The 20,469-nt window shown below is 36.0% G+C and overlaps 2 protein-coding genes and 1 long non-coding RNA gene across 4 annotated transcripts in view; 1 reads left to right on the top strand and 2 right to left on the bottom strand.

Annotated features, from left to right (window-relative positions):
- LOC127121749 (probable mitochondrial saccharopine dehydrogenase-like oxidoreductase At5g39410) overlaps window positions 1–20,469 on the top strand; it is a 63,813-nt gene that overhangs the window by 20,588 nt on the left and 22,756 nt on the right. The window lies entirely within an intron of this gene.
- Window positions 1,065–3,440, bottom strand: LOC127121757 (uncharacterized). Of its 2 annotated transcripts, XR_007803500.1 has the most exons (4): window positions 3,047–3,440; window positions 1,747–1,822; window positions 1,584–1,659; window positions 1,065–1,515 (listed from the first exon to the last, which is right to left on the bottom strand). It is a non-coding gene; the product is annotated as an uncharacterized LOC127121757 (long non-coding RNA). The 2 variants fall into 2 exon arrangements; XR_007803499.1 differs by having other exon boundaries at window positions 1,065–1,659; window positions 3,047–3,439.
- Window positions 10,679–11,233, bottom strand: LOC127095335 (uncharacterized). The gene has a single exon (XM_051034042.1). The coding sequence runs from the start codon at window positions 11,231–11,233 to the stop codon at window positions 10,679–10,681; it is 555 nt and encodes a 184-aa protein (XP_050889999.1).

The raw sequence follows: 20,469 nt of genomic DNA, 5'->3' as shown, positions 1-20,469 counted from the left end.
GAAAGTTAGTCGTGAAGGAGGTTAGAAAATCCTCAGTTTTAAAGGTGTTGTATTGTTATGTCGGGTCGTTCTGCAGGGCCTTTCGCGAAAGTTATTGAAGAATTTCTGTTAAAAAATCTGAAAATTCCGGGTCTGAGTTGAAAACGGTTACCGTTCTTTTTCGTTGATCCGAGGGTTGGAAGGGTTGCTGGTTCTGTTAAGGGATTCGGTATTGCAGGTTGGGTCCAGTTCTGTTAAAGCGGTTGGAATTTTGTTTTTGCTCAGCTCATTGACAGTTGGATTCTGTTGAGGTTGGTTAAAGAGTTCTGGTTACGGTTTGGCCAATGTGATTGTAATTTTGTAGTTATTGAATGTACTGGTGTATGTAATTTTGAATACAAATATTAGTTAGTTAGGTGATGTACAAAACTTGCTTATGGATAGAATATGGCTCATATTTTTCAAGATTTGCTTTTGTTTTTGGTGGGCTAGGACACTTGTTAGATAAATTACTGGGATGATGTTCCTTTGGCCGGCGATGTAATCAATAATACGCACAACAGGAAATGAATCAAGTCCGTAATAAGCACATACTTTTGCCTATGTATTCCAATTAAGCATATGTGAGATGAAATCTTTGTAATTTTGTTGTAGCTTGGAATTGGAGTATATAAACTGGAAATGTAATAGTTAAGTTGGAATTGAAATGCAATGTTGGTTAAAAATGATTGGAACTGTGTAAAAACACAAGCTTCCACTAAATGGTTTGATTGATTGAGATGAAAATGATTTCCAATGAAGCTTGTGTTTTTACACAGTTCCAATCATTTTTAACCAACATTGCATTTCAATTCCAACTTAACTATTACATTTCCAGTTTATATACTCCAATTCCAAGCTACAACAAAATTACAAAGATTTCATCTCACATATGCTTAATTGGAATACATAGGCAAAAGTATGTGCTTATTACGGACTTGATTCATTTCCTGTTGTGCGTATTATTGATTACATCGTCGGCCAAAGGAACATCATCCCAGTAATTTATCTAACAAGTGTCCTAGCCCACCAAAAACAAAAGCAAATCTTGAAAAATATGAGCCATATTCTATCCATAAGCAAGTTTTGTACATCACCTAACTAACTAATATTTGTATTCAAAATTACATACACCAGTACATTCAATAACTACAAAATTACAATCACATTGGCCAAACCGTAACCAGAACTCTTTAACCAACCTCAACAGAATCCAACTGTCAATGAGCTGAGCAAAAACAAAATTCCAACCGCTTTAACAGAACTGGACCCAACCTGCAATACCGAATCCCTTAACAGAACCAGCAACCCTTCCAACCCTCGGATCAACGAAAAAGAACGGTAACCGTTTTCAACTCAGACCCGGAATTTTCAGATTTTTTAACAGAAATTCTTCAATAACTTTCGCGAAAGGCCCTGCAGAACGACCCGACATAACAATACAACACCTTTAAAACTGAGGATTTTCTAACCTCCTTCACGACTAACTTTCAAACCCTGCAAAAAACCAGAACTTAATAAGCCAACCAAGCCACAATAATTAGTCAAGCAATGGTAAAGCTAACCATCATCAGAAGCAACCCATAGCATATCCAACATCACATTGCATGTAGAAGAAAGCCAGTAGTCCTTACATCAAAGCTGCAACATTTATTTAACATCACACATCCAAAATGAAAATCATAACAGAACAACAAACCTAAGCATTTCATTTCAACAACTACTAACCAACATCGTAATCCATAACAACTTCCCACCTCAATGCTGAACCGGAACATGCTTCCAACTCTCTCATAAACAGAACCTGCATAATTCAATAAAACCATAAGAAAACCTTCAAAGAAAATTTCTCCAACCGAATAACCAAACGCTAGCAGCCTTGATTAACTTCCAACCGAAATATCCCACCCTAAAAAACTAACATCAACAAAAAGCTCAGCAGAAATTCATATACTTATTGAACTTAACCAAATAACTCACAAAAGAATCTGAACTGAATTTCCAACTGCCATAACTGCCCACGGTTAACAACCACTTCATAACAGAATCCCTCATGACTCTCTCCAACCTACAAATAACCAACTCTCAACAAAAGAAAAAGGCTCCACATAACTAACTCAAACCTTTTTCCACAATTTTCCTCAAACGCTTAACCTCACCCTGCAACCTACAATCCACAACTGAGAACAATCCTCATCGAACTCCATCACCTTCACCCCAAACCTCCACACAAAACAAAAACCACCCTCCACCAATTCTGAACCGTTCTTCTAACTGACAAACAGAACCAAGAACTTTTTTCAACCACCCACTAACCAAATAATCGAAACTCCCAACCGTCAACAAAACCTCACATAACTTGCGACCTGCAGAAAAAAGACGATAACCAACTCAAGAAAGCTTCACATAACACAACGCCGTAACCGAATCCTAACCACCTTTTCTAACCGACACCAACCGGTAACAGAACGGTGATCAAACCCAGTAACAGAGAGAATTTTTCCTAACTCCCTTAACTGCTCTCAAAAGAAAAACGGTTTTTTTCTCAATTCAAATCCACTACACTTCATCATCCTTCTTGAATAGCTTCTAACCCTCACCCCAAAACCAAGAACTTCTTGAATCACCCTTCAAGATTCAACAGGATTCACTTCCTCTAACTTCTATTTTTCAATCGCCTGAGAACCTCAACAAGAACCTCTCGAACCAATCCAGAAAACTTTCCAAACTTCTCAACAACTTCACCCTCCAATCTCTCTTTTTTCAACCAACCCAACGTACCCTACATCATCTCCGACCCTGCATCATCTTCCCCCAACCATTTTTCAAGGACCGACATCAAACCGATAACCCTCACTACCTTCAATACACTCCTGCTAACAAGAACAAAACCTGCAACAATTCTTCAACCGCCACCTCACCCTCAAATGTTCATACACACAAACAACTCTAAGAAGAAAGAAGAAGAAGATGATCCATATTGAAAGAAGGGCACAAGGAAAGGGGCAAGGATTTGGAGGATTCGTACCTGAAGAAGCTTCGACATTCTTGATCAACATTGTCGTTTTTGATTCCAACAAATTCCGGAATATTTCTCCATTCCGTGGGTAGGAATTCCTCACTATTTCGCCTTGTTTTCATCACGATCGTGTAGTCGTTGGTGCGATTGATCGGGGGCCTAACATGAGGGACGTCGTTTTTGTTTTCGCTTCCGTCTAAATTCGTCATTCCGTAGCCTAGGGTTCAAGCTTCATTTGGCCTCAATTTGGATAATTAACGAGGAATTGTGGGAAGCGGAGATCGGTTCGTTTTGAGCTTCGTTGCCGCTGGTTTGGTTTCCTTGGATCTTTCCGTCGTCTCTGGAGCGTTTCAGATCAGTTGTAGCTACGAGGCCATGGCTGAACACATTGGAAACCTGGGTCATGGGCATGCCAAAATCGGGCCGGTTTGTCCAAACAGGGATGATCCAAGCAAATTTGGGCCACACACCTCTTTCCATTTTATTACCCTTAGCCCAATCCATTGTTTCCTTAACTTTTTTTCTTAATTCTTTCTAATCCATAATTAGAGTTTTAAGTTATTTTTAATTTTGTTTTAATTTCACCGATTCATCTTGATGCTGATTAAAATTGTTAATCCATGTTAGATTTATAAATTTCTTGATTTTAGATTGTTAGACATTAATTCATTTTAATTAGATATAAAGATTAGATTTAGATAGATTGATTAGAGTAATTAGGTTTAATCAAAATGTTAGATTAGATTTAATTCTTCTTAATTTTCCAAAATTTATTTGATTTGATTAACCATGCCATGAGTAGAGTTTAGTCATTAGGACTTGATACTCCTTTTTTGTGGATTTTGTTTTGAGATTAAGATAGTTAGATATTGATTTTATCATGATTTTTCAATTAGGCTAATTTGCATTCAATTTGATTTTTGTGGTGATTTGTATGATCATGTCCATTAGGTTCAATTCTTGAATTTGGATCGGTAATTTTCCATTTGATTAATTTGGATCCTAATTCATGTTTAGGTATATTTTAATCCTTAGGATTAATATTCATTTTAATTGTCCATTTAATCAATTTGTTGGTTTATGATCATTTTGATTAAATTGAAAATCCCGTTTCAATTTAGGTGATGAATACTTTGTATGTCTAATCTCATTTGTCATGATCATAGGATAGATCTTTGATTGCTTTTCATTGATTAATCCATTACCTTTTGAATCGATTCTAACCATTGTATGTACTTACATATTGTTGCATCATTCTTATTCATTTGACTTTATCTCATGCTAACTCGTTTGTTGTTTTATATACACATGTTGACTTTGAGATGCAGGCTCACCCTTAGCTAGCCATGCTACTAACATATCCCATAGCCTTGTATTGTTTGTAATACCATGCCACTTGTATGTCTTAGGCATGGTACATAGTTAATAGTTTGTAACTTGTATTTTTCTTTCATTCCCTTGCATTGTATTGTATGGATCATTCCCCCTATTGTGGGTCAAATGTCCCCCATCCCATAGTCATGTAATAGCTTAGATTTATTGTTTTCTAATTAGTTCATCATCTATAACAATATATAAAGGGAATACTTTCTTTTGGTGTAGCCTATTTTTCTACCATTTTTACCCTTATTTTATTGTGTAATTTACCTAATAACTTCCAATAAAACCACTATTATTAACTTCCACGTAACTTCCTACTAATAACTTCCACATGCTGTATTTTTAAAAAATTATATTTAAATAAAAAATATCACTAATATTTTCAATGATGTGCATTAAAAAAGCGGACAGACGGGCACGTGAGTGCCCGTCTGAACGCTAGTGCATGTTAATAACAAAGATAAAATACAAAACGATAAACAAAGCATTTCAAAAGAAACAAAAGGTACTTGATTCAACGTCAAGTTGTTTTCCGAATAAAACTAACACCATTGCAACGTGAATGTTTGATCCAACATCAAGCATTCTCCATTCACTCCATGATCCATTATATCATCTCTCCTTCATTCCTTTCTAAAATGCATTATATCATCTCTTCTCCATTCACTTTTCAACCTTATTTTATCTCTCACCTCCATTCTTCACTCACACTTTTCATAAATTCAAATGCTTGATCCAACATCAAGTCCCTTTTCAAAACATTTTTATAACAAATTGGAATACCACATGGGGTGTACGTGTTTATACACAACATTCAAGTAATTGGGTTGTCGATCGTACCTAGCCTGAGGACCCGACGCTTTACTTTCCCTCTTAAAACATCTAATGATTCAAACAAGTTAGATCTAGGTGCCGTGAGGAAGAAAAAGAATAGTCAAGACTTCATTATCCTCTCGATTCCCAAGTACTTTGATCGTTGGCCATACTTAGTCAAGGGTCAGATACTTATCTCCCTCTAAGTTCCAATGATTAGACTTGCCAAATTCTTTTCACAATTCAAATCTATTTTTTGGATGAAAAAGTGTGGTTAGGACAACATTGTCCTCTCGACTCCCGAGTTATTGGACAATTGACTGTATTTAGCCAAAGGTATGATGCTTGTCTCCATGCATAAAATCGACCCCAACAAATCAAATCATCTTTTGCCTTAGGGCTTCCTCTTCAAAACCTTTCAATAAGAACATGTTACTTCCTTTCTACCGTGAACGAAGCTTAAGCCTCCATGTGCGAGCAAGTGATGTTTAACTGCTAGAGTGTGAACCAAGCGTATCCACTTTATCGTAAACAAGCAAATATTTTCCACTCCCATGATAGAGTATACAAGCGAGTGAACAGTAGCGCACAAACGTCAATACTGTTCAGTAAAAACAAGTAAACAAATACGCCACTTTTGAGCCAAACTACGAAGCTCTGACTTCCTCATTGCACGTATGAGGGTACGTAGGCACAAGGGCTCAAATACTTGGAGAGCACACTAAATTAAAACTTATTTTCTCCCCCATCTTATTCTCTCATCTCATTCCCGATGGCAAGTAACTTACAGATAAATAAACATCCATACGCAATTGATACGAGCAAGTGGTTCCTATGAAGTACTATGGATGTGAGGGATACTAATACCTTCCCCTTGCATAACCGACTTCCGGATCCGCTCTTGGTTGCGAGACCGTTTCTCTCATTATGTTTCTTCACATAATCCATCTAAAACCATCCAATACATGCCAAACAATAGAAAACAAGTCATCACATTCACCACACATACAACATACATCCATGTTAGGATTCTTTTGATAAAATATTAATATACTGTTATCAAAATGAATGTCCCATTATAGGTAATACATTTAGCTTCATAACGGTCCAAACGACACCTCAAACGGAGTTACGGTTCAAAAGTTATTGAATTTACAAGTTTTTCAAAATGCTGTCAAAAACCAGAAAATTTGTTGTTGCGAAAATGCTGTCAAAAACCAGAAAAACTGTTGTTGCAAAAATACTACTGTCCAGCACAAAATTTCATCATAAAACCACATTAATCCATCATTTTTCATGAAATAAATAGTTATACAACCTATATATATATCATATAGCAACTATTAAGATCATAGAAACAAGATCCTAATCTCCACTAATTTTCACCAAAATCCCAAATCAACCATTTTCAAGTAAAACTCAAACATGCAATTATACACCAAATCATGTTCTATACACATACTCATTCATGAAATTCAATATAGAAACATCATAGCATAACATAAACATCAATTTCATGGATTAAAACATAAACACATGTTAGGGTTTCTCAAAAATCAAAATCCTCAAATCCTAAGTTCATGATATCTAACCCACATATATTGAATTTCATGAATGGATTAAAACATACATTATGTTTATCCATTACCACTTGAAATCTCACCCTTACCTTAGTATATATGAAATCTCTAGGTCTTTCTTCTTCTAGTTTCCTCTTCTCCTCTTTCTCTTCTTTTCTCTTCTCTTCTCTCTTCTTCTCTTGTTTTACAAAACTAACTCTAATCTCTAAAACCCTTACTATCTTTTTAACTCATAATGGGCTTAACCCACTTATCCACCCTTCTAATTAATTAGGCCCATTACTAGACAATTGCTATTTCTACTCATAAAATTCAATTATTCAAATAACACATATATTCAAATAATTCAAATAATCACCAGAACACATATTTAATTAATTATCACACCAAATAATGATTAATTAAAATAAACGCATAATAAATAAATACGGAAATTAAATCGGGGTGTTACAACTCTCCCCCACTTGAAATATTTTCACCCTCGAAAATTACCTCAAGCAAACAACTCGGGATATGAATCCCTCATCTGACTCGCAAGCTCCCACGTCACATTTCCACCAGCCGGTCATCCCCAAACGACTTTCACCAAAGCGATCTCTTTATCACGAAGTTGTTTCACCTCTCTATCTTCTATCCACATAGGTAATGTCTCCACGGTCAAATTATCTCTAACCTCAACATCATCTAATTGGGCAATATGCGAAGGATCCGCAATGTATCTCCTCAATTGAGGCACGTGAAACACAACATGGAGATTAGCAAGTGACGGCGGCAGCGTAATTCGATAAGCCACATCACCTACTTTCTCGGAAATCTGATACGGACCAATAAAATGCGGCGTCAACTTACGTGACTTCAATGCTCTACCAACACCCGTTATCGGAGTAACTCTTAAAAACACATGATCATCTACCTCAAACTCAAGCGCTTTCCTTCTCTTGTTATGGTAACTCTTCTGACGACTCTGAGAAACCTTCATCTTCTCTCTGATCATTTTAATCTTATCAGTAGTTTGTTGAACTAATTCAGGTCCAACCACAACACTCTCTCCAGATTCGTTCCAACACAAAGGCGCCCTACACCTTCTACCATACAAAGCTTCAAACGGAGCCATATCAATACTCGAATGAAAACTATTGTTGTAGGTAAACTCAATCAAAGGCAAATAACTATCCCAAGCACCTCCCTGTTCCAAAACATAAGCTCTCAAAAGATCCTCAAGCGACTGAATCATCCTCTCAGTTTGAACATCTGTCTGCGGATGATAAGCAGAACTCAAACATAACTTTTTACCTAAAGCACGTTACAAACCTTCCCAAAATCTCAAAGTAAACCTCACATCCCTATATGACACAATGCTAGACGAAATACCATGCAAACTGACAATTTTCTCAATATACTGCTTTGCAAGCCTCTCCATCGGATAATCCATTCTAATCGGAATAAAGTGAGCAGATTTTGTCAACCTGTCCACAATAACCCAAATAGCTTCACAATTACTCGGAGTCCTAGGTAAACCAGAAACAAAATCCATAGAAATACTATCCCATTTCCATTCAGGAATAGATAACAGTTGTAACAAACTAGACGACTTTTGATGCTCAATCTTCGATTTCTGACAAATCAAACACGAATACACAAATTCCACAATCTCTTTCTTCATACCAGGCCACCAAAACAATTTCCTCAAATCTTGATACATCTTAGTAGCACCAGGATGAATACTCAAACCACTATGATGTCCTTCATCAAGAACCCTTTTTCTCAAATCCGAAACATCGGGAACATAAACTCTATCATGACACCTCATGATACAATTCTCATCAATCTGAAAATCACCATCTTTACCTTGATTGATCAATGTTAATCGATCTACCAAAACCAAATCAGATTTCTAACCTTCTCGAATCTCATCCAAAATTCCACTAGTAAGCTTAAACATACCAAGCTTCACTCTAAAAGAAGTCTATTCACAAACCAAACTCATATCTCGAAATTGTTCAAGCAAATCCAATTCTCGCACCATCAACACCGACATATGCAAAGATTTCCTACTCAAAGCGTCGACTACAACATTCGCTTTGCCAGGATGGTAATTCAAACCAAAATCATAATCCTTCAAGAATTCCAACCATCTCCTTTGCCCCATATTCAACTCTTTCTGATCGAACAAATACTTCAAACTCTTGTGATCACTAAATACATTGAATCTCGACCCAAATAAATAATGTCACCAAATCTTCAAAAGAAACACAACAGCAGCTAATTCCAAATCATGAGTCGGATAATTCCTCTCATGCACTTTCCTAGTCAATTGCGTTAATGACAAAGATAACTTAGAAAAGCCTTCAATAAACTTTAGATAATAACTTGCCAAACTAAGAAAACTACGAATCTCAGACATAGATTTCGGCGCTTCCCATTGAGATATAGCCTCAATCTTAGAAGGATCAACCAAAATACCACCACTAGAGATCACATGGCCAAGGAAACTCACTTCCTTCAACCAAAACTCGCTCTTCGAAAGTTTCGCAAACAACTGCTTCTCTTTCAATACAGATAAAACAATCCTCAAATGCTCAACATGATCCTCTTCACTCTTCGAATAGATCAAAATATCATCGATAAACACAACAACAAACTTATCGAGATATTTATGAAAAATCTGAGTCATGTACTCCATAAACACACCGAAAGGCATCATCGAATACTCATAGTGTCCATACCTTGTTCTAAAAGTAGTCTTCTGAATATCTTCAGCTTTCACACGGATCTGGTGATACCCAGACCTCAAATCAATCTTGCTAACCACACAAGCACCAACCAACTGATCCATTAAATCATCAATCCTTGGAAGCAGATACTTATTCTTGATAGTAACCTTATTCAGTTGTCTGTAATCTACACACAACCTCATAATACCTTCTTTCTTCTTAACTAACAAGACATGTGCACCCCACGGTGACACACTCTGACAAATAAACCTCTTATCAAGCAAATCCTCTAGTTGACTCTTCAACTCTTTCAACTCAGATGGTGACATCCGATACGGAGCCATTGATATCAGACTAGTACCAGGAATCAAATCAACCGTGAACTCAACTTCATGTTCAGGCAGTAAATCGCTAACCTCATTAGGAAACACTTCAGGAAAATCACGAACAACTGGAAATTCACCCATTGTTCCATTTTCACTAAGCTTCAAACTTGCCACCAACATAAATACTTTAGCGCCATCTCACATAGATTCATTCACTTGTTGAGTAGACAAGAATAAATCACCTTCCTTCTCTGGCTCAAGAAAAAGAACAACTTTCGCAAAACAATTGATATAGACATGGTTGGCCCTCAACCAGTCCATTCCCAAAATAACATCAAGTTGACTCAATGGAAGACACACTAAATCAACTTCAAAATCTTTATCACAAATATTCAACAGACATTTCAAACAAACATATAAAGTAGTCACTGAACCCATAGCCGGAGTATCAATAACCATGCTTCCACGCATAACAGATAATTCAAGATTCAATCTCTTAGCACAATCCAAAGAAATAAAAGAATGCGTCGCACCGGTATCAATAATAACAATCAAAGGCATATTATTAATAAAGCACGTACCTCGAATCAATCTCTCCTCAGTAGAAGTATCAACATCGGACAATGCAAACAATTTCCCTTTGGCTTGCTCCTTCTTCGGCTTGTTACACTTGGTACTAATGTACCCTTGCTCACCACAGTTGTTGCAAGTCACATTCGAACCAACTATGTAATCAAAAGATTTGTGACCTTGCTTGCCACACTTGAAACAAGTCACATCTCCCTTAGGACACTCGGGAGCATGATATCCCTTAACATCACATCTGAATCACTTGACAGGAGTGTGAGATCCTCCCCCACTTGGCTTCTTGCCATTACCCGCTTTCTTCTTACAATCATACGACTTCCCTCGGAATTGCCCTTTTCCTTTCTTATCATGCAAGGACTTGTAATGAGCAACACTCTCACGACTATCCTCATCATAAATCCTACTCTTGTTAACCAACTCAGAAAATCTCGTAATCTGTTGGTAACCCAGTGCCTTCTTGATATCAGGTCTCAAGCCATTCACAAACTTAAGACACTTGGATCTCTCAGTATTAGAAGTATTGTAATGGGGACAAAATTTGATCAACTCCTCAAACTTTGTAGCATACTCAGCTACGATACCATTACCTTGCTTCAACTCAAGGAATTCAATTTCCTCCTTTCCACGAACAGCTTCTGGAAAATACTTCTCCAGAAAAGCATCACGGAAAAGTGCCCAAGTCACTTCAATGTCATCCTTATCAAATCTCTGAATAGTGTTGCGCCACCAATCCTTAACTTCTTTCTCAAGCATATGAGTGCCAAACTGCACCTTCTGTGCATCTGAACAGTTCATAACTCGAAATATTTTCTCAATCGCCTTCAACCACTCTTGAGCTTTGTCAGGTTCATGAGCTCCTTCAAAAGTTGGCGGATTGTTTCTCTAGAACTTCCCCAAAACACGAAATTCATCAACATCACGCTCCCGATCACCAGCATTCATTTGTGGAATGGCACCGGCCAACAGGGTCAATGCCTCCGCAAGCGCATCATCATTCCTTCCAGTAACCATCTTCCTTCTACACCAACCAAACAACCACAACAACAAGGATTGTTAAATAAATCGTATCGACGGTGTCATACACACAAATCAGATACAACGGAATCAAAAAAATTCATAACCTGGCCGAATGACCGACCGTGCTCTGATATCACTAATGTAACACCCCCTAAACTACTTCTACTCAAATACAACATACAATTGCATAATCGGAGTAAATTAAAGCATGCATACACGAGGGCGTCATATTTACTTATGCCAGAAACAACACATGCCATGGTCACATACAAGTAACACGAATTATAAATTAAAACCAAATAACCAACATTCTCACACAACAAAATAACACCTCTCTTCATAAATGGTAAATAGTGATGATTCCCATAAATCATCTACCACAAAATATCATTTTGGGCTCTAAGGCCACTCAACATCAAATCCAACATATCCAAATAACAAGATAAAAGAAAGCACACCAATATCTCTCAATATCAAAACAAATACAAATAATCCCATAAACCCAAGTGTTGCATGACCAGAGCACTATAAACTACCTAGTCAAAACACAACAAGAACTAGCCTTCAAATCTAATTCTTGTGCGAAGCACCACTATCTCTGGTACCTGAGCGATGTCGCGATAGAATATCATTCCAACAGAAGGGTGAGAATTCAAATCATTATAGAAAAACATAATAATATGAAATGTATAACAAACATACATATATTATTAGAATTCGTCACACTTCATACAAACATGCATCATATCATCTTATTAAAGAATCACGTGTTTATCATCACGCGACATGGCTAAATAATCCACAAGTATTCATTGATAAATACTAAACTATGTACAAAAGTCATATTTCACAACATATTGATTTCATGTACATATTATCATCCACCATCATTTACAAATCATCATCAAATATGTATACAACTTTCACATGATTTCATAATGTATACAAGTCACCATTTCATCACATATATCACAAATATGCACACATATCACATCAATCATTCATATCAAATGGATCACCTAAAATACACACATATGCATATCTACCAAAATCATATCCACACAATCATATCATATAATCACACAAACAACAATCCACACCGACATGTGCGACTCAATGTGTGACTCAATGTGATATGCATGTGGATCCCATTCGTTATCATTTCCGGCTTGCCGAGCGTCTCTCAAATAGACTAGATAACCACCTCTAAATCTCAATTCGACCTTAAGATTTCAAACTCCATTCGGCGTTAGATTTGGGACAAGCAAATAATCTACGCGAGATTACCCAACACTGCCTCTTTCATAGACTCATGCTAGTGTAAGTGTGCAACAATAACAAGACTCATGCAATTAAGACGATCACAACCCCTTAATTATACATAAGCATACCACATCCAACATTTGCAAAACATACACCTAACATGACTTCAATTCCAAACAATACATCAAATAACATTCATCATATCATCACAACACAATAACATAAAGCAAACAAGTCAATTCATGTTATTCATTAAATTCACCAATTCACACCATCACATACATAATTTCAAGTATTATGTTTCTTCATAGAATCCATCTAAAACCATCCAATACATGCCAAACAATAGAAAACATGTCATTCACATTTACCACACATACAACATACATCCATATTAGGATTCTTTTGATAAAATATTAATCTACTGTTATCAAAATGAATATCACATTATATATAATATTCTTAGCTTCGTAACGGTCTAAACGACACCTCAAACGGAGTTACGGTTCAAAAGTTATTGAGTTTACAAGTTTTTCAAAATGCTGTCAAAAACCAGAAAATTTGCTGTTGCAAAAATGCCGTCAAAAACCAGAAAACTGCTGTTGCGAAAATGCTACTGTTCAGAACGAATTTTCATCATAAAACCACATTAGTCCATCATTTTCATGAAATAAATAGTTATACAACCTATATATATATATATATATATATATATATATATATATATATATATATATATATATATATATATATATATATATATATATATATATATATATATATATATATATATATATATATATATATAACAACTATTATGATCATAGAAACAAGATTCTAAGCTCCACTAATTTTCACCAAAATCTCAAATCAACCATTTTCAAGTTAAACTTAAAAATGCAATTATATACCAAATCGTGTTCTATACACATACCCATTCATGAAATTTAATATAGAAATATCATAGCATAACATAAACATCAATTTCATGGATTAAAACATAAACACATGTTAGAGTTTCTCAAAAATCAAAATTCCAAAATCCTAAGTTCATGATATCTAACCCACATATATTACATACATTATGTTTACCCATGACCACTTAAAATCTCACCCTTACCTTAGTATAGATGAAATCTCTAGGTCCTTCTTCTTCTAGTTTCCTCTTCTCCTCTTTCTCTTCTCTTCTCTTCTCTCTTCTTCTCTTGTTTTACAAAACTAACTTTAATCTCTAAAACCCTTACTATCTTTTTAACTCATAATGGGCTTAACCCACTTATCCATCCATTCTAATTAATTAGGCTCATTACTAGACAATTGCTATTTCTACTCATAAAATTCAATTATTCAAATAACACATATTATCAAATAATTCAAATAATCACCAAAACACATATTTAATTCATTATCACACCAAATAATGATTAATTAAAATAAACACCTAATAAATAAATACGGAAAGTAAATCGAGGTGTTACACGCTCCATTTTTCTGTTATCGAATGTCAAATGGAAGCATTGAAAATGAAGCATTGTCTTTGTTGTTCTGTTTCAGTTTCGTGTTCATTCACTTACTTTTGTTGTTTTTTGTTGCTTTTTATTTGCTTTTAAATCATTTCAAAAACATCAAGATTGTTGTCTGATTTGCTGTGTTGCTTTGAATGTTTAACTATATTTTTTTTTAAAGTTTTTGTTGTTTGTTGATTAAGATTTGAGTTTAGATTTTTCTTCTTCATTTGATTGTTCCTGTTTACTATTATTGTTTTTGTGTTCATTTGTTTTCATGTTGATGTAGTTTTCTTAATGTTGTTGTTTCTATTTTTGTTTTCTTTATGTCATTTTCATTTTGTCTCTTGTCATGCTAGTGTAGTGAAGAAATTGCGAATAAATTATTTGGAAAAACACTAGAATGGTTTAAAAATAGAGTGAGTCATGGCATTTGTTTAATAGATTTACATGTAATGTTGATTTCAAGAGGGTAACTCATGAAATGTTGTAAACGGGTTGGTATGAATTTCATGTTTGTTTCTTTGTAGTGGCTGCCTATGAAGGAATATGTTATTTTCGGACTTGTCATTGAACTATCATCAATTTCATCAATTAATGTGTTTGATGTTATTCTCTCATTGGAATTTTAGACATACATTAATTATAACTAATTTATTTCAACTTGTATTTATTTCTTTTTACATGATTCCTTTACTAGCACTTGCTCACAATTCTTTAAATTTTTTTGTTGATTTATGATTCTATAGATTTATTGAATGTAAATTTGAACTAATCTATCTTTTATTTTAAATAATGAAAAGCTATGTGGATCTTGGTCCTCATGGAAATGGAAGGTGAAATTCTGGTATCAGATATGAGATGTCGAAGGTAATGTCACGACACTAATATCTGAGTAAAACAAACAGGATAAAGATAAAGAATAGTAATGCAAGAGACACAAGCAATTGTTAACTCAGTTCGGTGCAACTCACCTACGTCTAGGGGCTACCAAGCCAGGAAGGAAATCCACTAAATAGAATCAGTTCAAAGACTCTCAGTACACTCCATAAGTTACAGTATTTTTCACCTAATCTCTACCCGTATGATTTCTACCTAAGAACTCTTAGATATGAGAACCCACTCACTCCCCCTCAATCACACCTGTGATATTAAACAACAATTACTTATGAAAAGAAGACACTCTTCAAAGACACACACTTGATCTTACTTAACAGCTTCAATCAAGTAGACACACACTTGATCTTACTTAACAGCTTCAATCAAGTAGACACACACTTGATCTTACTTAACAACTTCAATCAAGTAGACACACACTTGATCTTACTTAACAACTTCAATCAAGTAGACACACACTCATGCTTAAAAGCTTAGAGTGACAGATTACAACTCACAAATCAGACCAATTCAATCATCTATGGATGAATTGAATGGCTTACAAGTCACACGACCACACAAGACACAAACCCTTATTCTCTCTCAATATTTCGCTCTGTATTGGTTGTGTATCAAATCAGGTTTTCCATGTCCTATTTATAGAAGCATTCAGCTGTGCTTGGACATCTTGAAACCCTAAAACTATTTTCCATTCAAATCTTCTCATGACGACTGATTAGATCTCTTTGGAAAATAAGTAAATCAGGTTGTAATTAATGATTGAATGCGTGTGTAAATCAGATCTTCAATCATACATAGATTGCCATTAAAAGCGCACTCACATAACACATAACATTCACCCTGAATGTCCTGTGTACAGATGTCATGACATCAGGTCTGACATCCTGGAAAAATCCTGCATAATTCCATTTTAAATATCCAGCAGATACATAATATCAGATGTTATGACATCGTGTATAACATCCTGAAACAATCCTACATAACTCCATTTTTAAACTCCAGCAGGTACAAGATATCTTATGTTAAGACATCACATGCAACATCTTGTGAACACTCTTTGTTTTACCAAAATTGCTGCCAACACTTAGAACCAATAAACTCCCCCTTTGGAAAATTTTGGCTAAAACATATATCTGTCCATTTTGTTCACAAGAAAAAACATGAGCAGTTAAACATCATAACAGTGTTTAAGCAACAATAGAAGCAAACAGAATTACTAGCTATAATAACAACTAGTAAAATACACCAATACACATGGGTACTTCTTCTCCCCCTAAGTCTGTACAACACAGAAATCTCCTTTAATAACAACAGCACCTGTAATAACAACACCTGTAACAATCAGAGTCACCCTCTGACATCTGCTTCAACATCACTTGTGCACCACATCAGACATCTCCACCAACACCTGTACCTGTGCACCACATCAGACATCTCCTCCAACATCTGTAAACAGAACATCACATACATCTCTTTCAACAATAGTTGTTCATCTGTTCAGCTACACCAACACATATATCTCCACACAGCTCCACATATTTAACTGCTCCACATAATCACTTCTCCCCCTTTTTAGTCAAAATAGACCAAAGGTGACCAATTAGACAAAATAAATGTCAATCAGCCTAGCAGAGAATGTCACAAGAGATGTTATAACATATAAAATGTTAAAACATAAATGTTAGGAGATACAAACCATAATTATGCATAACTATAATAGCTGAGATAATTAGAAATCCATGGAACTCATAAAGAGCCCAAATATTACATCAAGGCATCAGTAAGGACTGCCACAAATTACAAACAAAAACCAGGAAAAAAACAATACATAATCTAGCATCCATAACATCCATAACAGCATCCAGAACAGCCAAACCAACAGTCTTCATAAAAGAGGGAACAATTCACACCTTAATCTGAGGAAGTAACATCTTCTTCTTATAAACACCTTGCTATTTTTGTCAGAAATATCCTCTGGGATATTAACCACAAACTCCTTTGATTTCTATAGATTCTCATGAATACAAATCCCCAATTTCCCTCTTAAACATTCAAATTGATTAACATCCAAAGCTTTTGTGAATATGTCAACTAATTGTTTTTCAGTAGTAACATGCTCAAGTGCTGTGATCTTCTCTTCCACAAGTTCTCTAATGAAGTGATGACGAATATCAATGTGCTTTGTCCTGCTGTGTTGAATAGGATTTTTGGAAATATTTATAGCACTCAGGTTGTCACAGTACAATGTCATGACTTCTTGTGTGACATTGTATTCAGTCAACATTTGTTTCATCCAAACCAGTTGAGAACAACTACTCCCAGCTGCTATGTATTCAGCTTCAGCAGTGGATAGAGATACACAATTTTGTTTCTTGCTAAACCATGATATCAGATTGTTCCCCAAGAAGAAACATCCTCCTGATGTGCTTTTCCTATCATCAACACTTCCAGCCCAGTCAGCATCACAGTAACCAGTCAGCATAGATCCAGATCCATGAGTATATAACATCCCATAGTCATTGGTGCCATTGACATATTTCGGTATTCTCTTCACTTGGTTTATGTGACTGACTTTTGGTTCAGCTTGATATCTAGCACAAACACCTACAGCAAATGCAATGTCAGGTCTGCTTGCTGTGAGATATAACATACTACCTATCATGCTTCTGTATAGACTTTGATCTACACTGACACCATTTTCATCTTTGGATATTTTCACATGTGTAAGAGCAGGTGTCCTTTTATGACTTGCATTCTCCATGCCAAACTTCTTAACAATGTTCTTGGCATACTTGCTTTGAGACAGAAAGATAGAATCTTCCATCTGCTTGACTTGTAGCCCAAGAAAGTAGGTCAGTTCTCCAACAAGGCTCATCTCAAACTCAGACTGCATTTGTCTAACAAAGTGTTCAACCATCTGATCCGACATCCCACCAAACACAATGTCATTTACATATATTTGTGCCACCATGAGCTTCCCTCCTCCATTCTTCACAAATAGGGTTTTGTCAATACCTCCTTTCCTGTATCCATTGTTAGTGAGGAACACTGTGAGTCTCTCATACCAAGCCCTAGAAGCTTGCTTCAACCCATAGAGGGCTTTCTTCAATCTGTACACATGCTTTGGAAGATTTGGATCTGTGAATCCTTTAGGCTGTTCAACATATACTTCCTCATTTAAGTAGCCATTCAAGAAAGCACTTTTTACATCCATTTGGAACAATTTGAATTTCAGAATACATGCCACTCCAAGCAATAATCTAATGAACTCAAGGCGAGCTACAAGAGAAAAAGTTTCATCAAAGTCCACTCCTTCAACTTGAGTATATCCTTGTGCTACTAATCTTGCTTTGTTTTTAGTAACAACCCCTTGTTCATCAGATTTATTCTTATACACCCACTTTGTACCTATGACATTTACTCCTTCAGGTCTAGGAACCAGTTCCCATACTTCATTCCTCTTGAATTGACCTAACTCCTCCTGCATGGAATTTATCTAGAACTCATTAGTCAAGGCTTCCTTGACTTTCCTAGGTTCAATCTTTGACACAAAGCAGCTATGTGAGATCACTTCCCTTGATCTAGTAGTCACCCCTTTATTTGGATCTCCTATAATGAGATCTTTGGGATGATCCTTCTGAACTCTGATGGAGGGTCCCTTGTTGATTTTGTCATCTTCAGGTTCAGCTTGAGGAGGTTCACTTTCCTCATTTTTGTCTGAGAAGTCAGTTGGGGAACCATTCAGAGATGTCTCGACATCGTCTGTGACATCAGTCTGTTGGTCATCAACCACAACATTAATAGATTCCATCATTACATTAGTTTTGGAATTAAAGACTCTGTAAGCTCTATTGTTTGTTGAGTAGCCCAGAAATATTCCCTTATCACTTTTGGGATCCATCTTCCTTCTTTGTTCACGATCAGTCAAGATATATCATTTACTACCAAATACATGGAAGTATTTGACTATAGGTTTTCTTCCTTTCCAGACTTCATATAGGGTTGTATGAGTCCCTTTCTTCAATGTCACTTTGTTGTGAACATAACAGGTTGTGTTCATGGCTTCAACCAAAAAATGGTAGGGCAATTTCTTAGCATGGATCATAGCTCTGACTGATTCTTGAAGAGTTCTATTTTTTCTTTCCACCACACCATTTTGCTGGGGAGTAATAGGAGATGAGAACTCATGATGAATCCCTTCTGATGAACAAAATTCATCAAATTTGTTGTTCTCAAATTCCTTCCCATGATCACTTCTAATTTTGATAACAGGACTTTCCTTTTCTCTTTGAAGTTTTAGACAAAGATCCTTGAATACTTCAAAAACATCAGATTTTTCTCTTATAAAATTGATCCAGGTGTATTTGGAGAAGTCATCCACCACTACATATGCATATTTCTCCCCACCAAGGCTTTCCACTTGCATGGGTCCCATCAAATCCATATGGAGGAGTTCCAAAACTTTGGTAGTGGTGTCATGTCTGAGCTTCTGGTGTGACATCCTTGTCTGTTTTCCAATCTGACATTCTCCACAGATTTTTCCTTCATCAATCTTTAAGTTGGGAATTCCTCTAACCGCTTCAACAGATATGATCCTCTTCATACCTTTAAGATGCAGATGGCCCAATCTTTGATGCCATATCTTCACTTCTTCCTCTTTGGCCAATGTACACATTGAAGAGTACCCAGTTTCTTGAGAACTCCACATGTAGCAGTTGTCTTTAGACCTAACTCCTTTCATGATCACTTCATTTTCCTTGTTAGTAATCAGACATTCAATTCTAGTGAAGTTTACATTTAGACCTTGGTCACACAGTTGACTGATGCTTATTAGATTAGCAGTTAATCCCTTAACAAGTAGGACAATGTCAAGGTCAGGAACTCCAGGGCAGTCAAGCTTACCAATTCCCTTAGTTTCACCCTTTGCTCCATCACCAAAGGTTACATAACTTGTGGCATGGGGATGAAGGTCAGTTAGCAGGTTTTTGTTTCCAGTCATGTGTCTGGAGCAACCACTGTCAAAATACCAATCTTCTTTGGCTGAAACTCTGAAGGAAGTGTGAGCTATCAAACTTGTAACATTAGTCCTAGGAACCCATTGTTTTTTATTGATAGGTCTGTTATGTTTGGGTTTAGGTAGATAATGAGCAGATTGAGGGTAACCATACAACTTATAGCAGAAGGGTTTTAGGTGACCAAATTTTCCACAGTGATGGCATCTCCATCTTTGGTGTTTCCCTTTCTGCTATCTTCCCTTCTGATGGTGTGACATGTGATGTGACATTGCAGGTTTGTTATCAATATGGCTGCACTTAGGTTTGGATTTAGGTTTGCCATTTATGTAACTGC

This window comes from Lathyrus oleraceus, chromosome 1, assembly GCF_024323335.1.
Source record: "Lathyrus oleraceus cultivar Zhongwan6 chromosome 1, CAAS_Psat_ZW6_1.0, whole genome shotgun sequence".
Lineage (NCBI taxonomy): Eukaryota > Viridiplantae > Streptophyta > Magnoliopsida > Fabales > Fabaceae > Lathyrus > Lathyrus oleraceus.
Note: the sequence above shows the minus strand (reverse complement) of the source record. Positions and strands in the feature narration are given on the sequence as shown.

What these genes read in the sequence shown, in the direction of transcription:
- LOC127095335 (XM_051034042.1), bottom strand. Translation starts at nt 11,233, where the DNA reads ATGAACTGTTCAGATGCACAGAAGGTGCAGTTTGGCACTCATATGCTT.